This window comes from Ammospiza nelsoni, chromosome 21 (genome assembly GCF_027579445.1).
Source record: "Ammospiza nelsoni isolate bAmmNel1 chromosome 21, bAmmNel1.pri, whole genome shotgun sequence".
Lineage (NCBI taxonomy): Eukaryota > Metazoa > Chordata > Aves > Passeriformes > Passerellidae > Ammospiza > Ammospiza nelsoni.
In genome coordinates, this window is record NC_080653.1 from 1514638 (window position 1) to 1538959 (window position 24322).

At 54.0% G+C, this 24322-nt stretch overlaps 1 protein-coding gene across 1 annotated transcript in view; it reads left to right on the forward strand.

Moving 5' to 3' along the window:
- The first annotated feature begins 1018 nt into the window (after positions 1-1018).
- CALN1 (calneuron 1) overlaps positions 1019-24322 on the forward strand; it is a 140276-nt gene continuing 116972 nt past the window's right edge. Inside the window, exons 1-2 of the mRNA XM_059487143.1 lie at positions 1019-1107; positions 18402-18526. Coding sequence (XP_059343126.1) covers positions 18409-18526 — 118 coding nt within the window. The 5' untranslated portion in view covers positions 1019-1107; positions 18402-18408. The remainder of the gene's footprint in view (positions 1108-18401; positions 18527-24322) is intronic.

The window sequence follows — 24322 nt, forward strand, 5'->3', positions numbered from 1 at the left end:
GCACTGGTGTGGCCAGCAGGACCAGGGCAGTGACTGTGCCCTGTGCTGCCACTGCTGGGGCACCTCCAGTGCAACCCCGAGGGGCTGGAGTGTGTCCAGAGAAGGGAAGGGTCAGGAGCCCCAGGAGGGGCTGAGGGAGCTGGGCAGGAGCTCAGCCTGGAGCAAAGGAGGCTCAGGGGGCCCTTGTGGCTCTGCACAGCTCCTGACAGGAGGGCACAGCCGGGGGGTCGGGCTGTGCTCCAGGGAACAGGGACAGGAGCAGAGGGAACGGCCTCAGGCTGGGCCAGGGCAGCCTCAGGGGGGATTTTGGGGAAATTCCTTCATGGAAAGGGTGGTCAGGAACTGGCACAGCTGCCCAGGGGGGTGGTGATGTCCCCGTCCCTGGAGGGATGGACGTGGCACTTGGGGCCGGGGGTCACTGGTGGCCTGGGGGCAATGGCTGGACTTGATCCTGGAGGTCTCTTCCAACCAGCGATTCCGTGCTTCTAAAAAAGGAACCGGCGGCTTAACCCCGCTCCCTGCCGAGAGCAGACCCGCAGACGGAACGTGCCGAGGGGGGCTCGGCCCCCAGAGCGGCTCCCCCGTTCCCGGGCCCTGCCCTGCCCGGGGCCGCTCCCTGGGCGCAGCACCCCCGCCCGGGCTGGGCTGGGGCTGGGGCCGGGGCCGGGGGAGCCCGGCGAGGAAGGGGTTAGCGGGGCCGCGCCGCAGGGCTGCCGGCGGACGGAGGGAGGGTGGTCCCTGGCCGGGCCGGGGGAGCGGCGCGGCGCGGCGGGGCTCGGGCTGCGCTCGGGGCTGCGCTCCCGGCCATGGGCGCCGAGCCGGGGCTGCCGCGCCGCGCCGCTCTCCTGCTCCTCCTGCATCGCCTCCCTTCAGTCCGGTTCTTCGCTTCTTTGGTTTGATTTCATCCCTTCGCTCGGTGGTTTTTTTGTTTTTTTTTTATATTATTTTTTTCTCTCTCTCGCTCCGCCATCCCCACCGCCCAGATCTCTGTGTGCCGCCTCCCTCCATCCTCCTCTCAATAACTCGTCTGGGAGCGATCTGGAGGGGCGGGGGGGGGGGACAGTGGAGCCGAGCGAACCTGTGGCGGAGGAGCCGGCTGGTGGAGAGGTGAGTGAGGAGCTGGCGAGCATGGGGAGAGCTCGGGCTGTCCCCCGGCCGGGCGGGGACGGAGGGAGGGCTCGCAGGGAGCCGGCAGCGCCCTCCCTTCCCCGGCCCGGGGGCACCGCGGCTCCACCGGGAACCTGTTGGGGCTCAGCCGGGCCGGCAGCCGAGCCATCCCCGAGGGAGGCCGTGGGGGGATGCTCGGGATGCTCATCCCCTCCCCTCGGTACACGGATCCGCGGCCGTGCCCCCCGAGCCGGCGCTGTGCGGCTGTGGGCGCTCACACGCGTGTTTGTGGAGTTGCCATGGAGCGGCACAACAGCACTTGGGCTGCCCAGAAAACCTTTTAAATTCGCTTGCTGGCCCCCTGCTCGTCCGTAGCGGGTGATGTAATGAGAGCTCGGTGTCTATGCGGTGTTCTGCTCTCGGGGAGCCGGACACGGGTGCAGATCCCAGATCCCGGAGCAGAGGGAGCATCCGCCATCTGTTTGAATGGACGGGTCCTTATCAATCTGTCAAACCCAACAAATGCACTTGACGGAGGAATCCGGCCCCAAACACCTCCCGATGCCGCTGTCGGCAGCCGAAGTGCTCGGGGCAGAGTCTTGCCCGACCCCCGCTGCCCGCTCGGAGCCGCTCGGAGCCCAGCCCCGGCTGCTTTCAGCTGATTCAGTCACCAGCTCCAACACCTGATTTGCAGCGCTCGCCTCCTGCTTCTCCCCGGAGCATGCCCGGGGCTGCAACGGGGCTGGGGCTGAGCCGGCTCCTCCCGAGCCCTTCCGCGGTTACTCAGCAGCTCCTCAGACCTTTCCCACCCACCAAGTTTCTCTGTTTTCCATGGAGCAGCTGCCTCCCCCTTAGCGTGTCCCCTCCCGGTGGCTCTGGGAGTGTTGCGAGTCCTCGGGACACGGATGGGCCGTGCCGGGAGATGAGAGCGGGACGGGCGCTGCGGTGGGCTCTGGGTACCGGAGGAGAGGTGTGTGATCCTGGCTGGCTCCAGGGGCTCGCTGGACTACAGGAGGAGCTTCCCGCAGCCCGGGGAATGGAATTTGCCCGTTGTTGAGCGGTAGAATAGCTGCACAAGGCCGGCAGTGGCACAGGACTGGAGCGCCCAGGGTGCTAGCATCACGTAGGCAGCTGCCACCGAAATGACACACTTGATTGAAGGCCAAAAGAACCCAATACGTAACTGCTGTGATTAAGCTCCATATGATGCCTCAGAGCAAGTAAAAACCCCTCCTTCATCTCATCTTGCTTGTAACGAGGCAGCCGTTGCAGGGATCTCATTTGGGTCATGTCGTGGCTTTTGGGGGATTCTGGGGGGGTTGTTTTGGGTCGGTTTTTTTGCGCTTCTGGCTGTACACACCCATGACCTGCAGCAATCGGCTCCCCCGCGATGCCCCCTGAGAGCCTGGGGCTGTAGGTGTGCCGCTAGCTGGGAATACAAATCCGAGCAGGTAAGAGCTCCCACTGCCAGCTCTTTAGCAGGGAATTTTCCAGCTGGCTCCTCGCGGGTCTCTGCACGCTCCCCTTCCCCAGGAATGCATGTGTGGGACTCTGCTCCAGGGAAGGGTTTGATGGGGACGCTTCACCCTCTCAGTCCGGGCAGTCTCGGTGGGTGCTCGGCTCTTTGCTCAGAGGATGCTCTGGACCTGTAACCAGATCCTCTCTGCGCTGCACCTGTGGATAAAGGCTGTGCCCGGAGGGGTCTGCACGGCACAATCCCAGCGGGAATGGGGGGTCCTGCTCGGGGTGAGGCTCCCGGGGGTGCAGGGCTCTCCCTGGGGTGGGTTTGTCCTGCAGGAGCTGCGTTCTGCTCCTCCATCCCTCGGGAGAGTGCTGAGCTCGCCCGGCTCCCACAGCGCCTTCCCCTGAGTTCTCGGTGGGGCAGGGGGGTTTCAGCAGGAACAAAAGCGCTTCGGGAACGGCTCTCTGCCATCCAGCCCAGGGCACGTCTTGGCTTGCAAGGAGAAAAAAAACCCGATGAACACAGAGCAAAAGGCACAAAGGGAAATTTTACCCCGATCTCTTTCCTGCCTGCCTCACCCATGGGGGAGCGGGGCTGAGCCTGGTTCCCCCTCCTTGGCTCCATTTCCAGGCAGGTTCTGCCCAATCGCGATGTGCTCGAGGGTTCTGCTGATGCAGCCCATCCCTTCCATCCCTCGGCAGCTCTGTAACCATAGATGGGCTTAGAAACAGCATTTTTGGGGCTGCTTGTCCGAGCTGCCCTGCCCCAGCCCCGTCAGTCCCATTGCAATGGCCGGTCCCGTGCGGCTCCCCCTGCCCCTGGCAGTTCAGAGCAATGCAACTTTCCCGTCGTGTTTCCTTTGAAATGTCCTCATTTCCAAGCAAAATCGTGGCTTGACCCGTGCAGTGATGGTGCCGTGCATGTTTTGTCTTCCAGAGTTGTGGTAAACTGAGCAAAATACGCATTGAGAAACTCCTTGGACTAGAAATACCCTCCACCATCATTTTACATCTGTGCTCACAGAGCTTTTATTGATTTGGGATGAAATATGGCAGGCAATCTATGAGGAGATGCAAATTCAGACAGGCAGAGCCTTTTCAGAAAATGCTGGGATTGTCAGAAGGGTCTGGGAGCATTCATTGTAGCCAGGTGCCTTCCTGAGGTGAACTGAGAGGGTTTTTAATGTTGTGTAAAAAGACCAAGCCAGTTTTATTCAGTTCATCCAGTCCCCAGGTAATGATGTACTGGGAATTGATCATATGGCAGAGCTTTGCCAGGCTGGGGAGGCTTTAATTGTGCTTTTAACCTGTGAATGTGGTTAGTGTTAAAAGTGTGAGGCAGAAACTCAAGTAAATCCTGGGTATTATGCAATAGTTCTTGGGCTATCATGAAAAAAGGGCAATAGAAACAAACTGGTTTAAAGGTCTGCTTTTAATTAACTGCAGCCTCCTTTGATAAAAGCACTAACATGTGAAAATGGTTCTCAGAATAAAGACATTAAGCAGTGGTAATAAAAGCCACAGTCTGGATTTAGTCTGCTGAACCTGGAGTCCATGGGCAGGACCTGGAGGATGTGAAGAAATTCAGTGGGTGGTTCTAAAAGTGCCCTCTCATTCCTTGAACTTAACATCAGCTTGTGGAGGCTTGCTGGGCATCCTTCATTTGCATTTTTACAGCAGGAGAACAGCAGACCTGGAACATCTGCACTGAATGCTGTCCTCAGGTCTGTCCCTCTGACATCTGTCTGCTGTCCTCAGGTCTGTCCCTTAGATATCTGTCTGCTGTCCTCAGGTCTGTCCCTTAGATATCTGTCTGCTGTCCTCAGGTCTGTTCCTTAGATATCTGTCTGCTGTCCTCAGGTCTGTCCCTTAGATATCTGTCTGCTGTCCTCAGGTCTGTCCCTTAGATATCTGTCTGCTGTCCTCAGGTCTGTTCCTTAGATATCTGTCTGCTGTCCTCAGGTCTGTCCCTCTGACATCTGCACTGAATGCTGTCCTCAGGTCTGTCCCTCAGACATCTGTCTGCTGCCCTCACTTCTGCCCTAGCTGGGGCTTCCAGGCCCCTTTTTGGTCCTGGACCTTTCCTGGCCCTCCCTTTCCCAGGCACTCCCCAGCATTTCACCCGGCTGGGTCTGTGTTGCTCCGTGCCTGGAGCCATTCCCTCTTGTGCTGACATCCCTGCAGTTTTGGTGGCTGTCCCTGGGGTGGGGACACTGCCCAGTGGGGTGGCAGGGCCCAGTGAACCCCAGCAGTGAGTGGTGCCTGCTGGAGGAGCTGCTTTGGGGCTCTCTGAGCCCTTTTCCTCACCCTCCTGCATTCCCTGCCTTTGCCTGAAGTCCTTCCCTGCAGCAGGGCTTTGGAAGGTTAAAATGTGAGCAGGGCAGGGCAGTGGGGCTTGCCCGTGGTCACTGGGTGTCCTGCAGGGTGCCTGGCACAGGTGACAGCTCCTGCAGACACACAGGTGACAGCAGGGAGCACATCTGTGTGCATCTCCTCTCCTGGCTGCTGGAATGTTAAACCAGAACGTGAGGCAGCCTGAGGAGCTGGGATTCATTCAGTGGTGGGAAGGGCTCTGTTGGTGCCCTGCACAAATCCAGCCTGGCTTCTTCCATGCCAGCCCCAATCCCAGGGTCTGTGCCCTGTTCCTGCCCAGGGCTCTGCAGGGCTCAGGGGGGCACAGGCTCCGGGAGCTGAGGAGCTGCAGGAGCCTGAAGAGGCTCAGGGTGTGCAGGGCTCAGCTCTTTGAGACCCCTCCTGCCAAGCCTTGGGCAAACTGAGGAGGAAAACCAGGCCTGGGTGAGCCCTGCTGGTGCTGCTGCCTGTCCCAGCGTGTCCCAGCGTGTCCCAGTGTGTCCCAGCGTGTCCCAGCACAGGAGCTGAGGTGTCCCAGCCTGTCCCAGCTTGTCCCAGCACAGGAGCTGAGTTGTCCCAGTGTGTCCCAGCCTGTCCCAGCACAGGAGCTGAGGTGTCCCAGCCTTTCCCAGCCTGTCCCAGCCTGTCCCAGCACAGGAGCTGAGGTGTCCCAGCCTTTCCCAGCCTGTCCCAGCCTGTCCCAGCACAGGAGCTGAGGTGTCCCAGCCTGTCCCAGCCTGTCCCAGCACAGGAGCTGAGGTGTCCCAGCCTGTCCCAGCACAGGAGCTGAGGTGTCCCAGCCTGTCCCAGCCTGTCCCAGCCTGTCCCAGCCCAGGAGCTGAGGTGTCCCAGCCTTTCCCAGCGTGTCCCAGCCTGTCCCAGCACAGGAGCTGAGGTGTCCCAGCCTGTCCCAGCCTGTCCCAGCCCAGGAGCTGAGGTGTCCCAGCCTTTCCCAGCGTGTCCCAGCCTGTCCCAGCACAGGAGCTGAGGTGCTGCTGCCTCCAGGGATGCTGTGCCCCCGAGGCCAGGGCTGGAATACCCACACGTGTCTCTGCTGCTGGATGGCAAATGTCCCCAAGGGTTTGGGGACGTGTCCAGAGGCTCCCAAGGATGTCACAGTAAAGTGTTCCTTGGGGTCTGTTTATTCATTCAGGTCAGAGGCTCTGCTCTGACCCCTTTTAAAGCAGCACTCAAGGAGAAATGGCCTCTCTCCTTTTCCCCTGGACATCCCTGGCCTCTCCAGGGCAGTGATTTCTCCTTAGCACATCAACCCTTATGCAAATGACATTCCAAAGAGTTGATCAACCCTGCCAGGTATTAAGGTTGGGAAGAGCCAGCCCGAGAGCAAATCCCAGAAAAAAACAAGAGAATGAAGTCTCTGTAGCTGTTTCCAATTAGCCAGTGCTGCTGGTTCTCCTGGTGTTTCAGGAAGAAACATGGAAATCTCAGAGCAGACCTTGTTTACAGAGTGCTTGTGGCTTCCAGGCCCAGTCAGCGTCAGATTTCTCTCATACGTTCCCTTCAAATAAAGGCTGAAATAAAAATAAGGATGCTGTAATTTGTGCCACCCTGAGAGCCCAACACTGCTCCAGCAGGAAATGATCCCTGGGGTTCCTGGAACAGCTCCACTGGATCTTCCCAGGAGCAGGAGCTTGCAGGGAGAGCAGCACAGCCTGAGCCTGCTCTCCCTGACAGGAGCTGGGGAATCAGGGATGGTGAGGGGCTCCCCCACGGGCTGGGAGTGCCCAGAGCTCTGGGGTTTGGCCCTGGAAAGGGCCCAGTGATCCCAGTGACCCCACACAGAGCAGGGGATGGATGGATTGATGGATGGATGGATGGATGGATGATGGATGGATGGATGGGTGGATGGATGGGTGGATGGATGGATGATGGATGGATGGATGGATGGATGATGGATGGATTGATGGATGGATGGATGGATGGATGGATGGATGGATGGATGGGTGGATGGATGATGGATGGATGGATGGATGGGTGGATGGATGGATGATGGATGGATGGATGGATGGATAGTGGATGGATGGATGGATGATGGATGGATGGATGGATGGATGGATGGATGGATGGATGGATGGATGGATGGGCGGACACACAGACCACCTTTGGCAGCGGTGCTGTGTGTCCAGGGCAGCTGACATTGCCAGTGTCTGCAGGAGTGGAGCCATTGGCACAAGAGCCCCTGCAGCCTTTGTCCCCACAGCCCATCCCTGGCAGTGACAGCCCCAGCCTGGTGGCTCTGGGCACTCTGGGGGGACAGGTCTCCCTTTGGGTCTGCTTACCCTCTCCCAGCAGCCTGGCGTCCTCCTTGCATCCCCTTGAATCTGGGCCATTGTGTCTGAGGATGCTTTTCCAAGGAAGCTGCTGGCCCTGGCTGTTTGCAGGGAAGTGCTGGGAGTGGATCTTGGTTGGAATCTCACACCACAATCCACCCCAGTTTATATAAAATTATTCCAGTGTTGGAGTTGCCCTTGTCTCTAATTCCCTTCTGCTCATTTCTGTGTGCTGGTGGCTCCAGCCCTCCCAGCTCCCAGGGAATTTTCTGTAGGAACCATCAGCCATTGCTTTACAAAATAACCCTCACCAGATGTCCCAGAGCCTCCTTCAAAGATGAGGTCTGGCAGAAGTCAGATTTATTGGGAGCAATTAATTGTCCTGCTAAGAGCCCTCAATGTTTTGGCATTTCATTAATAAGACGTAATCAACCACCAGGCTATTTGGAGTGTGTTACCCTGTCAGATCCGCTGTTAATTGTCATTATTTGATAGATTTCATGTTTATAATTACTGGTGTGTGACGCAGGGTGTGCTCTGAATAATCCATTGTGTATTGTTCTGTGAACCAGGGTGCTGGGGGTGCCAGCAGCCGCTGCTGCTCGTGTCTCCAGGGCTGATTTATGGCCAGGGAGGGAACGGGACAGGAGGGGATGAACAGAAGCTCAGAAAAGTCCCCTCTGGCCAGGCTCAATGGGCAAACACTCAGCAGCTGTGAGTGCAGGAGAAAAGGGTTCAGCAGAGCAGGGAAATGTGTTAGGGATGGGTTATGGGCGTGGGGGTGACATTTCCTCCCTGCTTTGATGTGCTCCTCAGCTCAGAGCTCTGGGATATTTATTTTTCTTGCTGTCAACAAGGACCTCGTTCCCATCATTTAATTCTGAGTGATCTCTTGTTGTACTCAGGGAACAAAAAAAAAAAAAAAAGACCTGAGTATTGCAGAGAAAGAGAATTGGGATCCTTTAGTGAGTGAGCAGCCAGGGCTGTGGGGCTGGGCAGGGCTGGGTGATGCCCAAAGCCTCTCTGGCACCCCTGAGCCGTCCTGGGTGCTCAGCTGAACCTGTTCTCATTGCCTTTATCCACCCTGACTCCTGGAGAAGCTGATTGCTGGGAAAAAGGGGGCCAGGAGGAGCCCCCTGTCCGTGCTGCAGAGATCCCTGCTGGGCACAGGCTGCTCTGGCTGCCCTTGCAGCACCAACAGCAGTGGCTGGGCAGGGAAATGGGGCTGCAGGGGCTGCTGTGGGACCTGGCAGCTCCAGCAGCTCCATCCAGGGCAGCCCCTCCTGGTTTTAGGGCCCAGGGGGAGCTCAGAGCCTCCAGTGTGCGAAATGATCCATCAACAGCCCCAAATTGTCACCCTTTAACTCCAACAACACCTTCCAATGAGGCACCAGGGCCTGGGGACAGGCTGGAGGTGTCCCCCCTGGTCACACAGGATTGTGGTGTTGTGAGGTCTCCAGGACGAGGTGAGAGAGGAGAATTTGACTCCATGTTCTCAGAAGGCTGATTTATTATTCTATTCTATTCTATTCTATTCTATTCTATTCTATTCTATTCTATTCTATTCTATTCTATTCTATTCTATTCTATTCTATTCTAAGAAATGATATACTAAAACTATACTAAAGAAAGAGAAAGGAGACATCAGAAGGCTTGACAAAAATGGTCATGAAAGCTCCTGACACTCCTCAGAGTCTGACACAGCTGGCTGGGATTGGTCATTAATTAAAAACAATTCCCATGGAACCAATCAAAGATGCACCTGTTGGTAAATGATCTCCAGATCACATTCTTAAAAAATCTGATAATTATTGTTTGCATTCTTTTCTGAGGCTTCTCAGCTTCCCAGGAGAAAATCCCGGTGAAGGGATTTTTCAGAAAATATCATGGTGACACTGACATGTCCCCCCTGGTGACGCAGGTGTGTCCCTCCTGGGATGTTTGTTCCAGAGGCTGATCAGCTTTGCCACGTGTAGTGGTTTTGGTTTGTTAATTTGAGATTTTGTTAATTTTGAGATTTTTTTGTTAATGTACTAATGATTGTGGTGGCTTTAGGGCTGGTTAATTACTAGTGTATTTACTTCTTGTTGTGAGGTAGGATTAGGAGAAAGGGTGAAGTAGGTTTAAAACTTTAAAAGGGTATAAAGAAAAATGTATTGATAGTAACTAAAAGAAAGAGTCATAAAAGAGTAATAAGAATTAGAACAAAACATTTAGAACATATTTCTTCTTCTTACTTTTATATTGATAATGTAAATAAATAAAACTTTAAATTTTAGTTAGTTTACTATTTTTGGAATAGTCTTTCTTTAGTTTACTTAGGAAGAGAAGTCTGCCTCAATTCCCCATGTGCAGATCCTTCAGCTTCCCTTCTGCCTGGAGATTTGAGAGGTTTTTGTAGCCTGTGTTGGTTTCCTCCCCTAAATCCCTGTCACCTGATAAAGGCTTTCTTTGTGCACCCTGTGTGATGGCTGTCCCTGGTGTTCTGTCCCACTGGAGGGCATGGGAGGCTGGGCCTCCCCAGGGATAAAACTTTCATTCCCAAACTGATTTTTTTCATATTTCCAGGTGAATTATTAGAGAGGAGAAGAGATTCAAGACTTTTGTTGCATTGCTGGCTTTTTTTTTTTTTTTCTTTACACCATCAACTCAGAGGCTTTCCAAACCTGGAAGATCGATTTTTATTTTTTACTAATCTTGATTAAACACAAGTGGAGGCAGAAAGTAGAAGAGGGCAGCACAAATCTGGGGATTTCTGCCTGCAGGAGGTGAGGATGAGTGTGGGAGCTGAGGTGAGAGGAAGCATCTCAGGTTCATTAATGGGGCACTTTAAACCTGTTTGCAGAGGAGAGGGGCTTTGTCCCCTTGGGAGGACACATGGAGATATCAGGTCCTTCCAGTCCTCTCCTTCGAGCTGGGATCAGCCCCAGGCGGCTCAGAAATAACAAACAGCAGCTCTGGGCTCTGTCTGTGCTCTCCAGACAGAAATGTTGGGTTTGGTACCTGATCCAGCACCCTCAGCTCTCCCAGACAGAAATTCTGGGTTTGATCTGGGTTTGATCCCAACCCAGCACCCTCAGCTCTCCCTCTCTGCCAGAATTCAAGCAGCAGCAGCAGCAGTTGTGTCGAGATGTGCTGTCTTTTCAAGTGCCCTTCCTCTGCTTTTTCATTTGGAATTTACTGCAGAAGGTGGGAGAACCCCCAGCACAAAACCTTCTGAAGCTCCAAGTGCTTTGTAGCTCTCGAGGGTGGAAGTTTGTGGCTCCTGGGGTGCTGTACATTACATGAGGTTGTCACTCAGATCTTGTTCTCTGCCTTGCAGAGGATTTTTTTTTCTTCCCAGTTGATCTTTGAAAGCTGAGAATGATGTGTTTGTAAAGGGTTTTTTACCCAGCGATCACCATGAGGTGCTTTGTTGTTGGCATCCCAAGCCAGGTGTGCCAGATCTGCATTTCCTGCCTGAATCAGAGGAATATTTCCTTAGGATTGTGCCCAGAAATGATCAGATAGAGCCCAAATGCCATGAAGGTGTGCCAAGGGCATGTGGGGATGTGATGGGTCAGGACTGGGAGTGGTCCCTGGAGGTCAGTTTGGATTTTACCTGGATATACAGCAGCAGATGTTCGGTGAATCTCACGTGTGTGGGTTCAGATCTTGTGTTTGCAGTCCATAAATCCTTGTGAAAGGTGGAATTTGTCTGAAAATGCATGTGGAAAAGCCAGGTCTAAATTCTGGTACCCAGCCAGGGAAGGGGGAGCCCTCCTGTGTCCCAGAAGAGCTCTCAGAGGGACTTTTAGGGCTCACTGCCCCCTCAGCCCAGCCTGAGCAAATGTGGCTCCCCAGCCCTGCCCAGAGGGTCCAGTGCCCTGTGCAGGCTCAGCAGGAGCCTGTTCCTCTCTATCCTGTTTATAAATATCCCAAATGTGCCTTCCTGGGGTTTGGGCTCTGGGATCCATAAAGACTGGGATCAGCAGTCAGCAATCACAGGCTTCCTTCAGGACTGCCCTCCCTGGCAGGATCTATGCTCTATTTTAGACAGAAAATTATCTTAGAAGAACCACACTTTATTTTTCCCCATCCCAAGGCTCCTTCCAAGGCCACTTCTCTTGGTTTGTATACAGACTGAGCCTGAGCCTGGTTAAACCAGACCTGGGCAGTTCATCCCCTTCACACCTTGCTGAGCTCTGAGCCCTTGGAGCCCTGCAGGCTCTGCCCTGGCCAGCTTGGGCTCAGATTGCACTCCAGGTGCCAAGTTTGTGCACAAAGTAAATTAAAAAAGAGAAAAAAAAAATCTTTAAAGCTATTGTTAGCACAGGGAATGCAGGTGACAAGGGACAAAGTGACTCTTCCCAGCACAAGGATTTTGCCTTCCCTGAACTGGGCTGGCTTCAAAGCAACCGTGGGGATTTAGTCCAGCTCAGCCTCTCCATGGCAGAGGTTAAGCCAGGCCTAACCATGACCCTCAGCTGTTATTAGGGAGAGGGAAGCAGGGACAGCACCGTGGAAAAGGACCAGAAATAGCAGAGGAGCCTCTCTGGGAGGTGTCCCCTGGCTGGTGCCTCATGGAGGGTCAGGTACCCCAGGTGACACCAGGCTGTGTTTGCTCTGCTGGGCTTTGGATCCCACAGGATCACACTCCCAGGACAGGGACAGCGCCTCAGGGATAATTTCCTCCAGAGGATCATTTCCTGCTCTGCTTTAGATGTTCAAACATTGCTGTGCCCAGGGAGAAGCATCTTCAACACCATCACTTCATCTGATGAATTTTTAAAGGGTTTAAAAGTGACCTCAGGGAATTCTCAGCTCCTGTTCCAGTTTCCCGACTGCTCCCTGGATTTTCAATATATTCCTGGGTTCCTTTCAGCCCTGAGGAAGGGCTAGGAGAGCAAAGCTTGTGCTGGTGCTCCCCTCCTGTCCTTGGCCATCCATGGAAATGTGCTTCCCATTCTTCCAGCACAGCCTCCCTCAGCACAGCCTGTGCAGAGCTGGAGATCTCCATTTTATCTTCATCCCACTTTTCCTCCTTTCTGCCTGCTCTGTTGGACACCACAGGGCTCAACATCCAGCTTGGGGTCCTGCCAGGGTGCTCCCAGCCCTGGGATCCATGGAATTGCTCCATGGGGAGGGCAAGCCCAGGATTCTGGCTGGGTGGGACACAAGGCAGTGCCAGGGAGGTTGTGTGTTCCATGCCCGAGGCTGGAAAACCAGGATGGACAACCCAGGGTGGATTCCCGGGCACCCTTTGGGCTGCACATGGGAGAGAGAAGAACAAGGAACCTCTTCTGAAGTGTGACCAGCCAGGAGATCCAGGATCAGCAAAAACTGGTTCCAGTTCTGTCTCAGAGATGGATCTTAGAACCATTAAATGTTTTAATGGTCCTGTGGGGTTCTGTGGGCTCTGAGCCTCTTTGGGAAGAGCAGCACAGGGGCTGCTGAGGAATGGGAGCCACAGGCACATGAGCAGTGTGGTGATGGCTTTTGTTATCCTGATGGAATATTGCTATGAAAGTCTTCTAAATTCCACAGAGGTGGCTGTGCTGAGAGGTGGGAGCAGGGCTGGCAGGCACAAAGGGGTGGGAGCTGCTGGGAGCCTGGACAGGGACTGGAACCCGTCAGGGGACCCTGGGGATAGTGCACGGACCTGGTGAGGGGGCTTTGAAAGCCAGGTGTCTGCTAAGGAAGGCAGGAGCCTCCCCTGAAATGGAAAATGTGAACCCCCTCCCTCTGAATTATTATAATTTTGAATTAAGAGGCTCTCGGGCAAACATGGGGGAGTAGGAATAATAGTTCTTTATTAGGAAAATTAAAAATATAAATGCAACAGTGCAAACAAAAAACCCAAACCACTGCCAGAGTGAGAGCAGTCCCTGCCCCTGTGTGTCAGGGAGGTGTCCCAGCCCCATCCCAGGGGGGCTCAGCCCTCCTGCAGTGCCAGCTGTGGCTCTGCTGCAGCAGGGATCCTGCACAAGGGGGGAGTTTTCCTCTGCAGCTCCAGGGCTGCTGCAGATGGGCCTGGGCTCCCTCTGGCCATGCAGGGCAGCAGAAAGCTGCTCCTCTGGCAGTGCAGGGGGCAAAGGCTGCTGTGCTGTGCCAGGCTCAGATTGGATCCAGGCAGGAATGCTTGGCTCCTGCCCTGGGCGCAGCATCTCCCCATGGGATGCTGGCATTGGCTCAGCCCTGCAGGGACACTCAGTGGCCATGGACAGCAGAGATCTGCTGGAGGGAGGATTGGCTGTGGCAGAGATAAAGAAACAACTGCCCCATGGACAGCAGAGAGCTGCCCCAGCTCTGACAGATGGGGATAGAACACACACCCAGCTAAATATTTCAACCTTAGACATTGAGGTACCATGTGGACATCTCCACACACTTGGTGAGGGGGTCTTTGAAGGATTTCTGGTTCAATGCCAATGTTTTTGTGGTATTTTCATGATGTTATCCAAGGGGATTGCATGGCTCCTGAATCCCCACACCGTGTTTGGTTCACAAGGTCCTGATGGAAAAGGTGTCTGTGCTAGAGAGCCCAGCCCAGCTCCCTGCTCAGGGGCTGCTGGGCAGCTCTGGAGAAGGGGCAGGAACCCAGGGCCACCCTGAGGAGGTGGCACAGGCTCAGATGGAACATCTGGAGAGGTAAAACATTGTTGGTGCCCTCCACCCAGCCTCTGCTGCTGGTGGTGCCAGGTGCCACCACGAGGATGGGGTCAGCAGCACAGTGTCACAGACATGTTTTATGAAAAATCCTTTCTTTAGAATTTTTCCTGCTGAGAAGCCTCAGGAAAAAATGTAAACATTGATTATCTGCTGCTGTGGAATGCAACAGGTGCATCTGTGGTTGGTCTCATGTGGTTGTTTCTAATTAATGGCCAATCACAGTCAGCTGGCTTGGACTCTCTGAGACACAAACCTTTGTTATCATTCCTATTTTTTCTATTCTTAGCCAGCCTTCTGATGAGATCCTTTCTTCTATTCTTTTAGTATAGTTTTAATATAATATATATCATAAAATAATAAATCAGCCTTCTGAAATACGGAGTCAGATCCTCGTCTCTTCCCTCATCCTCAGACCCCTGTGAACATGGTCACAGCGCAGGGATGGAGGTGCAGCTCAGGGATGGGGTCAGCAGCACAGGGATGGGATGGAGTCCAGCTGTGTTTTGGGTGTCCCAGGTCGCACTGGGAGCAGCAGCCACAGGGAAGCTGCAGGAGGTTTCTGTGTTTCTGACCTGGACACTTTGGCTGCATTCAGAGTGAGCCTGTCCCAGAATCCCAGACTGGTCTGGCTGGGAAGGACCCACCCAGTGCCACCCCTGCCACAGGCAGGGACACCTCCTGCTGTCCCAGGCTGCTCCATCCTGACCCTGAGCACATCCAGGGATGGGAATGCCAGCCTGGACCAGTCTGGCTGTGCCTTTTATCCCACATAGGCACCTACATATTCCCATGGAGCTTTTATGGATCCCACCCTGTGACCGTGTTCACAGGAGTCTGAAGATGAGAGAAGAAATGAGGATCTGACTCCATGTTTCAGAAGGCTGATTTATTATTTTATGATATATATTATATTAAAACTATATTAAAAGAATAGAAAAAAAAATTCATCAGAAGGCTGGCTAAGAATAAAAAAAGAAAGAATAATAACAAAAGCTTGTGTCTCAGACAGAGTCCGAGCCACCTGACTGTGATTGGCCATTAATTAAAAACAACTCTATGAGACCAATCACAGATACACCTGTTACATTCCACAGCAGCAGATAATCATTGTTTACATTTTTTTTCCTGAGGCTTCTCAGCTTCTCAGGAGGAAAAATCCTAAAGAAAGGATTTTTCATAAAAAAAAAGTCTGGGACCACCCTAAGGGCTTTCCCACCACGGTGCTTTGGAACTTTCACCCACCTGCCCCTCCTGGGCCCCTTTTTGCTGTTTTCTCCTCATTTCAGGCTTGGCTTTGGCTGCAGGTTCCTGTCTGAGGATGCTGAGTGCTCCTGAGGCACAGCTCCACATCCCTGGGGGCCTCTGGGCCCCTTGGAGCATCTCCTGTTAGACCTGAGAGGTGCTGGATTCCAGGGGCTCTGCAGGGTTTCTGCTGAATGATGTTACAGCTTTATACCCTAATATATCTGGGCAGCAGAATTTAATCCAGGATTTCTCACTCCAGAGTATCATGGCTCTCCTCCAGCACTAAAACACACCACAGGATCCAGGTAGGAGCTGATTTTCAGCTCTTCAGCCCTCAAGGGAGAGGCATTGTCATTTTTTTTAATGGTTGTAGGAGCCAAGGCTGCGAAAGTGATTTTAGGAATGCTTTAAATCCATGGTGAGCTGCTATTCCATCTGAGGGGGTGCAGGGCTGGGGTTTCCTTCCCCCAGGGGCTGGGCCAGGGGTGCCAGAGCCCAACCCCATGGGCTCAGTGAGTGTGCAGGGCTCACCCAGGGGGACACTGGAACTCTGTGACTGTGTTCACAGGGGCCCCAGGATGAGAGAAGAGACAAGGATCTGACTCCATGTTTCAGAAGGCTGATTTATTATTTTATGATATATATTACATTAAACCTATACTAAAAGAACAGAAGAAAGGATTTCATCAGAAGGCTGGCTAAGAATAGAATAGCAAAGAATGATAACAAAGGTTTGTGGCTCGGGCTCTGTGTCCCAGCCAGCTGACTGTGATTGGCCATTAATTAGAAACATCCAACATGGGCCAATCCCAGATGCACCTGTTGCATTCCACAGCAGCAGATAATCAATGTTTACATTTTGTTCCTGAGGCCTCCAGATTCTCAGGAGGAAAAATCCTAAGGAAAGGATTTTCCATAAAAGATGTCTGGGACAGAACTCCTGTCAAGTGATTTGAAAATTCAGTGCAATTGCTTTTAGTGTTTCTTGGGGATGTCCAAGGGTTGGACTTGATGGCCCTTGTGGGTCCCTTCCAGGTCTGTGCTTACCCTGGGGGTGATTGTCCAGAGAAATCAGGAGTTGGTCACTGCCTGAATGGTTTGCAGTGGGGCTGGGAGCAAGCGAAGGTGGTGCAAAGGGCTGGAAGTGTCTCTGCAGTGAAAGCAGAACTGGCATTGCCTCTGCGTGTCCCTTGGCCAGGTAAAATTCCCATTTCAGTGCCGAGCCAGTGTCAGAGGGAGCAATGCCTCAGAGTGAAACCCATGAACTGGCAAGGGCTGGGAAATTACAGATGTGCTTAATGAAACAGAACCCCTTGTTTACGTTTCTGATGTGCTGCTGGAGCAAGCTGGCTCCCAAATAAAAATACTTAAAACTACGATTGGGATTTATTTACATAATTACTGCCAGGGAGATTCCTGGAGCGTGCTGAGCAGTGCAGGGGGAGCCTCCTGCTCTCCCTCTGTGCTTCCCTCCAGGCTGGTTTGCTCCTCTCCGAGCTCTGCCCAGCCCAGGGAGCAGGGAGGCTTTGGTTCCCACTGAATCCATCTGCATTGTCTGAGATTTGGATTATGGGCTGAGGCACAGCCAGACCATGCTGGTGCAGAGCTGGCAGCTCTTCCTGGGCACAGAGCAAGGGTGGGCTCTGAGCAGCCCCTGCCCTGGGCACTGAGAGCCCTAGGGGCTCCCAGAGCCTCTCCCAGGCCCAGGCAGGCCCTGGCCAGCTCTGGGTGGCTCTGATGATTTATTTCTGCTGGAAATGTGCAGCCCAAAGCACAATGGGCCCGGGATGAGCTTGTGCTGATTGAATCCAGCCCCGGGCATGAGAAATCTTCCTCTTAATATTTCAATTGGCTTTGGCAAACTTGTCTCCTCCTCCTCGTGCCTCCTAAATCACAGGGTGAGTGCTGCTGACAGCAATTCCCACTCCTGCCTGGCAGTGCCTGCCCTGCCCTGGGCTGGCACCTGTGGGGTTGGCAAACACCTCCCTGCCCAGCCTCCCATGCAGAGGGATTTCTCCTCAGCCCTCAGACAGGGAGATGGGAGTGTTCTTGGTGGGGCCCTGCTCCAGTGTGGATGCTCTGCTCTCAGAGGGCCCTGCAGTGACAAACCCCTTGCTCGGGGAGTTGGCTGGGCCCTCTGAGGGGGCTGCGTGCTTCAGGAGGGGTCTCAGGGGTGCCAGACCCTTCCCTGCCTTTGGAAGTTGTGCTGGGCAGCAGCTGGGGCTGCCCCTGGAGCCCTGGCAGTGCCCAAGGCCAGGCTGGACAGGGCTGGGAGCAGCCTGGGACAGTGGGAGGTGTCCCTGCCATGACAGGGGTGGTTCAGGAGGGGCTTTGAAGTCCTCTCCAACCCAAACACTCCACAGTGCTGTAACCTGCTCCCTGCAGGTCAGTGCAGGGCCCAGTGCTCTCTGTAATCATTACTAAGGCTGAGCTCTGCAGGCTCAGTGCTGGGCAATCCTGTTCCCCAATGCTCCGCTGCTCTGGCTGCCCTCACTCCTCTCCAGTGGCCAGAGGCTTCAGCTGCTTTGCTGTTTGTTCCTTCAGCCGCAGAGCCCGGCTCTGAGCTCAGCCCACCCCTCTCACACGCACCTGGGCTGCTGCTCCAGCCCTCTCAGCTTTGGTGTTGCTGGAATGACCCCTGAGGCATTAAAGTCTCTTTTTTCCCAGCTCTGTGACTAAAGAAGTCAGGATTCTGCAGCTCTGCTTTCCAAGGTTGTTTATTTTCTCTGATCTGTTCCATTCTGTCTCTGACCTGCTGAGATCTGTCCAGCAGCTCGGGTTGTGGCACAGTCCCTGCCCTTGGGGTGCTGTTGGCTTTTTATACTAAGAACTGGGTGTACTTTATTTACAATAATTTTCCAATACCTATCACCTATGTTAGACAGTCTGTCTCTACTCTAAACCAATCCAGAAGTGTCACCATCACAGCAGATGATGGAGGACAAGAAGAAGAAAAAGAAAGTCAGGAGATGCTCAGATTCCTCCGTCTTGCCTCTTGAACCCCCATTCTAAATCCCAAAAATTCTACTTTTTCACCCTGTGACAAATTCACTATCATTCTATTCAAACCCTTGTGGCTTGTGAATCTTCACACAAAGTTGGTAATTGTTTCTATAAGTTAAAATTGAAGGCAAAGGTGTTTGTGACTCTGTGCCAGGGTCTCAAATCACTCAGGGCATTCAGAGCAATGTCCTGGGTCCCGACACAGCCCCTGTTCCCTCCAGCCTTTGCTTCATCCCATGACACAAAGGCAGATAACCACAATACCCCTCTCTTTTCCTGTTTTGGTGGCAGGGAAAAGATGCCATTCCACCATGTGACAGCTGGCTTGTTGTACAAGGGCAATTACCTGAACCGCTCGCTCTCGGCTGGCAGCGACAGCGAGCAGCTGGCCAACATCTCTGTGGAGGAGCTGGATGGTGAGTGGGGCTGGATGGGCTGGGCTGGGCTGGGATGGGCTCACTGCACCTGGCCCTGGTGCAAGGAGGCACCTGGGAAGTGATTGTATTTGCAGGGACCCCCATGGCAGGAAGGAATGATGAATCTGACTCCATGTTCTTGCAGGCTAATTTATTATTTTATGATACTATATTATATAAAGAATGCTAAACTATACTATACTAAAGAATACAGAAAGGTTACTTACAGAATGCTAAAAAGATAACAATGAAAACTCCTGACTCTCTCCATAGCCCCAACACAGCTTGGCCCTGATTGGCCAAAGAGTGAAATCAACTCACAGCAGAATCCAATGGAACAATCACCTGTGGGTAAACAATCTCCAAACACATTCCACATGAGCACAACACAGGAGAAGCAAATGAGATAAAATTGTTTTTCTTTTTCTCTGAGGCTTCGCGGCTTCCCAGGAGACAAATCCTGGGCAAAGGGATTTTGCAGAAAATATGAAGGTGACAAGAAGTGTGATGGCTCAGCAGATCAGGGATATAGAGAACATCCCTGACCAAAGTTGTGCTGGGAGCTATGGAGTGATTTTAGTCTTAGCTTTTGTCCTTCTGCAGCTTTTTTAAACCTTAAGCCTGCATTTTATGGAAAAATGAGAAAATTTAGGGTCATATTGCCCCAGAGGTGTCTTTAGCCTTCCCTGGGGCCCTGCAGAGCTGAGTCTGTCCTTCCCACCAAGCCTCATTTGCTTTGGGGCCTTCCCAAAGGGAGGTTCCTCTCCATGTCTAGAAGAAGATGCATGGAGGTGGCTTGTGGCATAAGAAGATGGAAAGAGCTTTAAAATTCCATTTTCCAGATCAGTGGTAGGGAGCACAGAGCAGCCCTAGTCTGGCATGGGCCATCAGGAAGGGTGTCCACACGTGCTGCCTGGAGGATCCCATCATTACCCTTGGAACTGCTGCTGTTCATCCTCTCTGCCCTGGCCTGGGATGTGTGGCCAGGTAAAGCTTCAGGTCCCCATCTGATTCAGATCTCTTTTGTAGAGGATTTGTGGCTTAACCTGAGTTAAATAATTAATGTAGTTGAGTATTGTGGAATGAATTGGAGCTCTTGGTCTGCTCTCCAGTGGACACTTGGTACAAGCCATGGTCACAATCAGGGGCCTCCATGGAGAACTTTTTAAGGGAAGGATCAAGGGAAGGGTGCAAAGTGGAACTCCAAAGGCTGGAGGCATTTTGAAGAAACAGGAGGCCAACATTTCTGACCACCCTGCCCCTTTTCTTGTGTGCTTTGGTAAATCAAACCTTCATTTCCCAGCCTTTCCACCTCAGAGCCTTTGGATTTGGGTTTGGGAGCTTTACATGAGTTTAGCTCAGGTACCAACAGTGTTTTCCTCTTCCCAGTGAGGGTGTGAGGACACAGCTCAGGTGAGAGACAGCCTGAGAAACCACTTCAGTGCAGCTTAGCCCAGAGCCAGGAGCCCCAGCACTGCCAAGGTGACATTCTGGGCTCTTGCCTGGAGCTTGGCTTGCAGGTTTGAGTTCAGCTGAACTGAGCTGGCTCAACCTCCCCTCACTCACCCCAGAGATGCCAAGAGCATGGCACAGGTTTGGCCTGTCTTGGGTGGGGCCAGGGGGCTGCTGAGCACACTGAGGCAGGAGGAGCTCCTGCAGAAACGAGGATTTTCTGGCGGTGCTGTCCCCATTAAAGCACGGCTGCTGGAATTGCCTGCTGGATTTGCAGAGACCTGTCAGGAGCTGCTTTGAGTGGCCCCGGGGCTGGAAGCCCTGGCAGGGCTGGGCAGGGCACGGTGGATGCTCGGGGGATGCTCGTCCTTGTTCTGCTCGTCCCTGCTCTGCTTCCCCCGTCCCGTCTGCATGGAAACTGGGCTGGGGCAGGGAACCGGGCTGGGCTGGGGCAGAGAAGGGAAATGGACTGCCCTAGGTGAGAGAACCGAGCTGGGCTGGGTCAGGGAAAGGAACTGGATTGGGCTGGGTCAGGGAATCGGGCTGTGCTGGGTGAAGGAAATGGGCTGGGCTGGGTCAGAGAAGGGAAGGGAAATGACTGTGCTAGGTGAGAGAACTGGACTGGGCTGGGTCAGGGAAAGGAACCAGATTGGGTTGGGTCAGGGAATGGAAATGTGCCGAGCTGGGTCAGAGAAGGTAACCGGGCTGGGCTGGGTGAGAGAAGGGAAGGGAACCGGGCTGTGCTGGGTGAGGGAAATGGGCTGGGTGAGAGAAGGGAGAGGAACCGGGCTGTACTGGGCCAGAGAAGGGAAATGGACTGTGCTAGGTGAGAGAACTGGGCTGGGCTGGGGCAGGGAAGGGAACTGGGCTGGGCTGGGAGAGGGAACTGGGTTGTGCTGGGTCAGGGAAGGGAAATGTGCTGAGCTGGGTAAGAGAAGGGAACAGGGCTGGGTCAGAGAACCGAATCGGGCCGTGCTGGATCAGAGAAGTGGGCTGGGCTGGGTCAGAGAAGGGAAGGGAACCGGGCTGTGCTGGGTCAGAGAAGGGAACCGGACTGTGCTGGGTGAAGGAAGGGAATCCAGCCTCAATCCCTGTCCTGCTGTCCCGATCCCAGCGGATCCCGGAGCCTCGGGCGCGGCTCTGCCCGCGGGAGGAGCTGCAGCCCAGCCCGGCCCGGCCCGGCCCGGCCCGGCCCCGGGAGAACCCGCGCTCCGGAGCCGCGGATCGCCGCCGGTAATGAACGGCAAACGAGGGAAATGAGGGCAATGGGGTGTGGAGGAGCCGCCCTGGGGAAGGAGCAGCCGAGAGCCGCCAGTCCGTGTCCCACTGCAGGGGCATCGCTGTGTCCCCTCACTCCGGAGCCCGGACACAGCTCTGCACCTCAGCATCCATCTATCCCTGCCTGCCGAGCGCAGGCTCCAATGAGGGTCCATTCTTGTCCACACCCCTCCTTGTGCCCTTGCCGTGAGAATGTGAATGAGGGTCCATTCTTGTCCACACCCCACACCTTGTGCCTTTGCCATGAGGATGTCCCAGCTCCAGCACAGCTCCGAGCTCCACCTCAGCTCATCTCCACCTGCACACACAGCATGGCACCAGATCGATTCAAAGCCATGGCACCAGATCGATTCAAAGCCAGGGCACCAGACCGATTCAAAGCCAGGGCAGCAGGAGAAGCTGGAGATGCTTCTCCATGTGCCAGCAGTGTTCAGCCTCTGGAATTTATATTTAAAATGAAGTCAGCAGTCTCCATCTCCCTGTGTTTTGTCTCTAATACCAGATCAGTGCCTGACTGTGCTGGTAATTGGGGAAGGTTCACTGCCCAAACCCCAAACAGAATTAGTCTTTCTGCCTTTAAGCATAAACTGTCTGAGGATGAGTAACAAAATGTTCTTCCTTGAGAAGTTAATGTCAGGCTATTGGAGCTCTGTGGATGGATCAAGCTGTGAGAGCTCGATGCCAATAACAGATTTGCATTTCATCTTCCAGGCTGGGGAATAGATGCCAAAATTCTCCTTGGTTTCTTTTTCAATGAGATTTTGGTCCTGAGGGAGTTCCAGCCTATTGAGAAATTCCAGTCACACAGATTAAATTATGATAGGTTTGGAGCTGAAGGAGTCACTGGGAATTTTCTATAACGTTCCTCTGCACTCAAGGCTCCAACAAGTGCCTGATCTGTTGGGTTCTTTCCAGCAGATTTCTGTTTTTTCTGTGTCTGGCTGTGTGTGTGTCAGCACTGTTCCCTTGGGAAGGGTTTCTGGGATCCTGCAGGGGATGGTGCTGCAGCCTGACCCCGCTCCCAGCTCATCCCACAGGGAATAGCCAGGAGTTCTCCCTGATTCAGCTGCAGCTGGGGCTGGAGGAGAACAGGGAGATCAGGAGATGGGCTGGGGACACTCTGGGGTCACACACCCTGTGTAAAATCACCAACACAGCTGTGCCACCCTAACCCTGCCTCTGAAAGCCAGCCCAGGTCTGGAAGTGGCACCATAACCTGGCTCTGAGGGGTGGAGGGGTCTGGAGTGGATGTTAGTGCCATGTGCTTGGAGGTTTCTATGCATGAAAGGATAAATTTGGGCTGGGAGGGGCTGTTTTACACAGATTTTCTGGCTCTTGTTGGTTGACATGAAATCATGGCACAGTTTGTGCAGACTCTGAGCTTTCCACATCCCTTTCAAGGCAGCCCCTGTCCTCACGTTCTGAACCACCAGGAGTATTTTTAATAAAAAATGCTGGATGGAAATAATCACGTCAAGCTTGAGTCATCCACCTCCACAGGCACTATCTAAAGGGTATTGTCAGGAGGGAAAAACATTTCCAGAGTGGGAATGTGACAAATCTCACCTGAAGGGAGGCACATGCATGATAAGCAGGCTTGGGGGGGATGCAAGTGGGGCCTTGCAGAGAAACCCAAATGTGAAGCATGGCAGCAGCATTTGCCCAGGCAGGCATCCCAATAAATCCTCACCTGAGCCAGGTGCCTTGGGAATCAGCAGGAGGAGATGTTGCTGCAGGCCAGTGCTGGCTTCTGCTGCCTCACCCAGGGAGCTCCTGCCTCAGGTGGGGCTGGGGTGTCTGTGGGGTTTCTTCTAGACTGGGGGAGATTTTTGGGATTTGTACAGATTCACAGAATTCACAGAATGACTGGGTTGGAAGAGACCTCAAAGATCACAGAGTCCAACCCAGCCCCAACAGCTCAGCTAATTCCTGGCACCCAGAGCCACATCCAGGCTTTGTTAAACACACCCAGGAATGGGGACTCCACCACCTCCCCAGGCAGCCATTCCAGAACTTTATCACTCTTTCTGTGAGAAACTTTTTCCTGATATCCAACCTGTATTTCTCTTGGTGCAGCCTGAGGCTGTGTGCTCTGGTTGTGTCAGTGCTGCTGGAGACAGAGCCCAGCCCCAGCTGAGCACAGGCACCTTTCAGGAGCTGTGCAGAGTGTGCCAAGGTCACAGCACAGCCCCCAAGGAGGGTGGCAGTGCCAGGGCTGTCCTGGCTGAGCTGAAGGTGTGAGCAGAGCACAGGGAAAGGGGCTGCAGGAGGAACACAGGGCAGGAATGTGGGGACTTCCCTCACCAGGAGGCTTCTCCATCCTCATGCATTACAAACCACAGTAGGTGCCTGATTCCTGCTGCTTCTTCCCAGCATCTCCCCTCTGGCAGCAGCTCCCAGCTGGTCTCTCTTTCCTGGCTGGAGAAGACATCCCTGAGCAGCTCCTGAGTCACTGGAAGCAGCTCCCGAGTGAATTTCGGGGTCCTGGCTGAGAGCTGCTGCACATGGAGTGGGATCAGCAGCTGCCTCCTGCTGGCAGTAACCCAGGCAGTGCCAAGGGGCTGGGGGGGCTGCAGCCCCAGGAGCAGGGCTGGGGACACTGTAGGGACACTGGGGACACTCTGGGGTCACACACCCCGGATAAAATGGCCCAAAATCACCAACACAGCTGTGCCATCCTACCCCAGCCTCTGAAAGCCAGCCCAGGTCAGGCTGTCACCCTCCTCTGGTGACACCTCTGGTGACACTCCTGGGTGCTGGGGGCCCTGGCAGGGAGGGGCCGTGTCCTGCAGGGCTCTGTCCCCAGCCAGGCTCCTCTGGGGCTGTTATCTGACACAGCCCTGTGAGCCAGGAGGCTGGGGCTGCTCACAGCTGGGGCTGTGCTGTGTCCAGGAGGGCTCAGTGAGGTTCCCTGTGCCCCAGCTCCTGCCCCTCTGCAGAGGCTGAGCCTTCCCTGGCACTGCCAGCCTGCAGGTGGGCACAGGAGGGAGAGGGGAAAGGACAGGGAGAGTCCCTCCAGCCTTCCCTGAGGGATTGAGTGGTTATCTCTGTGTGCCAGGTGGGATC